Raw genomic sequence first — 5418 nt, forward strand, 5'->3', positions numbered from 1 at the left:
TGCAGCACTTGTGTAAAACGTTACACTTTGCATTGGGTATTGTCTTATTGCACAGTAAGGGTTAATTAAGACTGACTTTTACCGGTTAAAACAAATATACTATTGAGCATTTGCAGGACAGCACTGTCGGGCCACTTAACAAAGGGTTAACTGTTACTGGTATCTTTCCGCCTTCCCACTCAAATCTGACAGCTGTATTATGCAAGCCTCTGTAATACAAACAGAGAACAAGAAGAATTTATTTCAGTGCCAGTAATCAGTTGCACATTTACTTAAAACTGTCTTGGCTTGCATGTTTGGTCAATAAGCAACTGCAAACTTTCTTAAGGGATATAGTGGACAGGAAGGCAGCTTTGTGACAAGATATTTGTGTTTGATAAACACAGTATAGGTGAAGAGGTTTCGGTTTTGATGATACCTCGGGGAGAATGAGGGAAGAGGGAAAGTGTTCTAGTTTCCCTTTCCCCTGTCACTAGGGACTTACCCCTCTGGAAAGTTGTGGAAACGACTGCACTGCTTGTCTTGGCCTGCATCCACTTAAGGATATACTCTCTCTGAAACTGTATTCAAAGATTGACATACAGTAGGGGAAATACCTTTCCACCTCCCCTTTTCTGTTAATGAACTTGTATCTCCCTGAAGTACATCTGTACATCAGCAGAACACAATGGGGCAGCTTCAGAGGGTATAAATAACCAGACAGGCCCAGGCCAGGACAAGACGGGACGAGAGGGGAGGGCATGGCCACGGCTGCGCACCAAGTCCGGTCTGTTAATTATAATTATGTCATCAGCACATGACTTGGAACATCACCCGCACTGGAGCTCCATTTGAACAAGTCGACTCCTCTCTCACTATAGCTCCAGAGTGACTTATTAGGATTTATTAACAGTGGTGTTAGTTACAATCCTGTCCCATGTCCATCTGTCCATTAAGACCCATTTCTCTTGTCATGGAATGACTAAACAGGATGGGTAATTACTCACGGGCACTGGAGAGGAAACGCATGGAGAATGGAGTCCCTCATGTCATAGTGGTATGGGACGGGGGGTGTTAAGAAGAGTCCGGAGGCCAATGTGTGGCGGGGGGGGGGGGGCAAATTAAAAACATACGCTCCAAATCCATGACTAAGCCCTTGGTTGTGGGGGTGAGTAGGGGGGTATCTGGCAAAGAGAGCAGGGGGGAGGGGGCCGAGACAGTCAATGGTGAGGTAAAACGTGTGGTGATGGGAGGGGCCCACACTTAAAGGGGGCTAGACAAGCAAGCAGCACTTTCACTTTAGACCAGCCTCTGTCTGAGTGAGCACACAGACACGCTCGCACTCTCCTGCTGCCTAGAGGGGAAGAAAGAGGGAGAGAGAGAGAGAAGAGGAGGTCTGTGTGTCTCTCTCGCTCTATCCATTAACAACTGTCTATAGAGAGAGAGAGACAGAGAGGAGTGACTCGAATTAGGCCGGTCTGAAAAATACTGGGTCAACAGGGGAAAGAAACAGGGACACAGATAAGGGGGGAAAGGAGATAGAAAGGGATTGGGAGTCTGTCAAGCTTGAGTTGGGTAAATCCAAAGTCTGGAAGCCTGAGAGCAACAAGAAGATAAAGATTTGGGAAGTTCTGAAGGAACAAAAGGAGGAATGTATGATAAAGAGATGTCAACAACAGAGCTGGGGGACTGAGGAGCAGCAAAGAGAAGAGACGCAGCAACGATCTTTGTGTCAAAGACCTCAACACTGAGGAGGGGGAAACGGTGCCTTTCACACAGACTGACACTGAAAGAAGCTTTCTGCAAAGCGACGACACGCAACAAGAGACATGGACAACTGTCCATTCTTATTCAGATAAAAGGATGTTACTGCCAGGTGAGAAATGATTCACGTTGTGCATGTTCACAGCAGGTTTTGACATTTTTGTTCTGCAGATGTATGGAAATGTTTTAATAATGAAAGTTCAATTAATGAATTAAAAAAATACACAGAATATACAGTATGTCCATTCTATTTGCAATTTTAACTTGATTCAATTTAACCTGAAGTAATTCCAACAATTCACTATAATAGTAATAAAGTATAATTCAAATACAAATTCACACAGGAGTAGATGAAGCAGGGGGTAATTGTTTGTGTGCTTTTACCATGTTGCAAACCACAGAAAGTTTCCATCGACCTATCTGAAACGCTCACTCCCCATCTCTCTTTCTCTCTCTCTCTCTCTCTCTCTCTCTCTCTCTCTCTCTCTCTCTCTCTCTCTGTCTCCATCATGCAGTTTTATTGTTACTATCATTCTCGACGGTCCAATGTGAGGAATGTGAACGGGACATTTTCAAAAGCATGAAACATACCATCGACTCCAGCCTAAATGGATTTGTAAGTAAAATCTTTATCAAATGAACAAGCAGGGCAGGTCTTATATGTTATCTGCTCATCGTTATCTGATGAAAGTGATAAATGCACTGCTAATGTCCACTCCCACTAGCCTAATACCAGAAGGTCATGCTGGGCCGGGTTGGAGTTAGACAGATGTGATGCACGTAATTGTGGCTGAATTGTGGTTCAATTGCTTCCTTCCTAGTTTACCCAAATGTGACCTGACTCTTCGGTTATCTGTTTCCCCTCTAGCGGACCGTATTTCCTAAAGATTACCGTGTTGTCCACCACTACAAACCCAGCATGCTGTGTGCTGACCGGGTAAGTTGGTAATGAATTGCATGTCAGCTGTTAAGAAGCAGTAAAGAAATGTGTACTGTCATGCTTGTGCCTTTGTAACTGCGTGTGTGTGTGTGTGTGTGTGTGTGTGTGTGTGTGTGTGTGTGTGTGTGTGTGTGTGTGTGTGTGTGTGTGTGTGTGTGTGGAGGGGGGTCACTTATCTTGACGAATGGCAGGGCATTTTTTTAATTTATTAGTAGAACATTAGCTGATGCAAGACATTAATGTGAACGCAACACTTAATGTAAAGTATGTTCTATCCTTGACCTCATCTGCAGGGAAGTGTGTGTTATCTCATGCTAAATGGATCCACAGTATCAACTGATGGGAATCATTCTCTTCCTGTCGTTCTAAACTAAGCTATGTCCACTTTACCACTTTATTTGTTGGTGATCAACTGACAAAAGTGTTCTTTTGAGTTTGTTCTTTTTGGAAGTGTTCAAGCTCCAGACTTTGTTATCCTAAACAAGAATGTTGGTTTTCTCCGGGGGGGAAATAAATACTATAGATCTCACAGGAAAACAAGTTGCACATAGACATACTGTTCTATGTGCAAGACGCATGAAATTAACAATATACGTAAAGTGCGGGAAACGATAGAGAGTCTAAATTGTGTTTGCTAATGTGTCTTTTGTGCTGTTGTGTGTCTTCTGCAGTGCTGCGTGTTCCCAGCTGCTGTTATCCTCGTGGAGTCTTGGAAAACGCTCCGGGGAAACCTCTGGGTTGAGCATCTAAACTACAAGTTAATCAGCGACATTGTTAAATCGCTGGAAAAAATCATTGAAAAATATGAACACACAGGGGTAGGTCTTAAAAACCTCCAGGTGACAGTTAACCCTGTTTTTCCCTCAATTGAAACTACTACAACCACAGCTTAACTTGACGTGATTGTTTACTCTGCAACACAATTTGACACTGCAAGTTGTTTTATATGATCCTCTCTGTTGTGATCAGTGTATGGATTCATGACAGCTTCTTTGTTTTCCTGTAGATCAGTGTCAAATATTATAACTTGAAAGGTACTAATCTTACTTTATGGTGAAACTGTCTGCAGATTATCATAAATACTATAAGATAAGATCAGATACGATAAAACTTTATAGATCCCGGAGGGAAATTCTTGTGTCATAGCAGCAACAGCGGTGAGGATGAGACACAGGGAGGGGTACTGTAAGAGTAACAGACAAGTATCTAACCAAGATAAATAGGAATAAAAATAAAGATAAAATGCTGAGATGCTGGCCCTAGATATAGAGTGAATTAGTGACCACCTGAACAGTCTATCAATAAATATAAATGTACGGTGAATATATGAATGAATATACATTATGTCTATTGCTATGCATCTATCTAACACCATTTAATATTTGAATGAATGTGCTTTATTTACAGTATCAACAATGAGTATACAGGTGGTCTATCAACACTGAAAAAACAAACATTAAATAAGCATGTCAAAGAGAACAAAAGAAAGCAGACTGTCAACAATGAAATAGTGAACAGTGAATATGAGAATTAATGATGATGGATATTCAAGAGTTAGTATCTGGATGAATATGAAGTACAATCACACACCGAGCGCATTCCTCAACTTTTCTGCCTCTCTCCCCCTGTCTCACAGAGTTTCCGGGAGCACACGGAAATCTTCAATCAGGACCCAGAAAGTTCCTCCCCAGAGGAGCTGCTCAATCAAACATCCCAACTACTCTTTAAATGGATAAATGTGAGTTGTGAGTCCTCGATTCCAACGTGCCCCAGCTTGGCCCCCGCTGCTCAGATGATGTACACACCAAGAACAAAGTTTCTGACCACCCGGATTATCCGCAGCTCGGAGGCGAGAGAGAGACTGTCCAATGGTGGTCCACCATCCCTGACACTTCCAGATGTTTCTGCCTGGATTCTCTTGCTCTGTGGACGGCACCTGTTGCTATAGACCTAGTAAAAAAAAAGGCAGAAAATAAGGGGTCTCTTCTGTGACGCACATTAAATGAAGACAGCATGTGAGTGCGGTGAGCCTGAGCAGACTGCTGAACATATAATTACCACCTGCCTCTTATACAGACTACTTTCAGTAGCCGACCTCTTCGGCGGAGGACCAGAGATGAGCATACATGAGGCTAAACGACACTGAGCTGGCCATCTGATGATGCACGAGAGAAGAAGACGACTAAATGCAAAAGAGATTTTACTGAGTGGCACTGAGTGAATTGTCTGTTATACTGTGCATCTGTGTACTTGTAATGCATCACCTAAGCTTTAATATGAAGTGACATGCACAGGTTACATTAAATATTCACAAAAAGTAGCTAAAATTTAGGACACGACAGTGCTCTGTCAGGGTTGATGTCATAGTTTTAAACTCATATCCACACCGTCCAGAGTAAGCCATGAACTCCCACTAGCTAAGCTTTCTGTGCTAACAAGCTGAGCAAGCCACTGCACATAAGGCATTGTCTCCTTTGTGTGTGAAATGCATTGTTTACAATGAATGTCATGTAAATGTACGTGTAAGACTTTTTGGACTATGAATGTATCATTTTGTACATACTAGTGTACATACAAATTAGAGCAATTTACATACAAATATTGTCCGTTGCTTCTTTGTAGGTTTAAGAAACCCTAATCATTTTTTTCCCTGCTACACTAAATATCTTTGCAGATAATAGACGATTTGCAATCTCACACATGTGCTGTGTGTGACTCATTGTGAGCTTGTAGAT

General features: G+C 42.2%; 1 protein-coding gene across 1 annotated transcript; it reads left to right on the plus strand.

Annotated features, from left to right (window-relative positions):
* Nucleotides 1–1265: 1265 nt before the first annotated feature.
* On the plus strand, nt 1266–4798 carry LOC311042011 (uncharacterized protein). The gene is made up of 5 exons (XM_084052511.1): nt 1266–1855; nt 2259–2359; nt 2612–2680; nt 3355–3501; nt 4320–4798. The coding sequence occupies exons 1-5, from the start codon at nt 1843–1845 to the stop codon at nt 4629–4631; spliced, it is 642 nt and encodes a 213-aa protein (XP_083908637.1). The 5' UTR covers nt 1266–1842; the 3' UTR covers nt 4632–4798.
* Nucleotides 4799–5418: the final 620 nt, after the last annotated feature.

Source organism: Gymnoscopelus microlampas (assembly GCF_963454915.1).
Source record: "Gymnoscopelus microlampas genome assembly, chromosome: 3".
NCBI lineage: Eukaryota > Metazoa > Chordata > Actinopteri > Myctophiformes > Myctophidae > Gymnoscopelus > Gymnoscopelus microlampas.

What these genes read in the sequence shown, in the direction of transcription:
- LOC311042011 (XM_084052511.1), top strand. An exon ending in ACTCCAGCCTAAATGGATTT is followed by an intron (nt 2,360 to 2,611) that starts GTAAGTAAAATC and finishes TTTCCCCTCTAG; the next exon opens with CGGACCGTATTTCCTAAAGA. An exon ending in AAAAATATGAACACACAGGG is followed by an intron (nt 3,502 to 4,319) that starts GTAGGTCTTAAA and finishes CCTGTCTCACAG; the next exon opens with AGTTTCCGGGAGCACACGGA.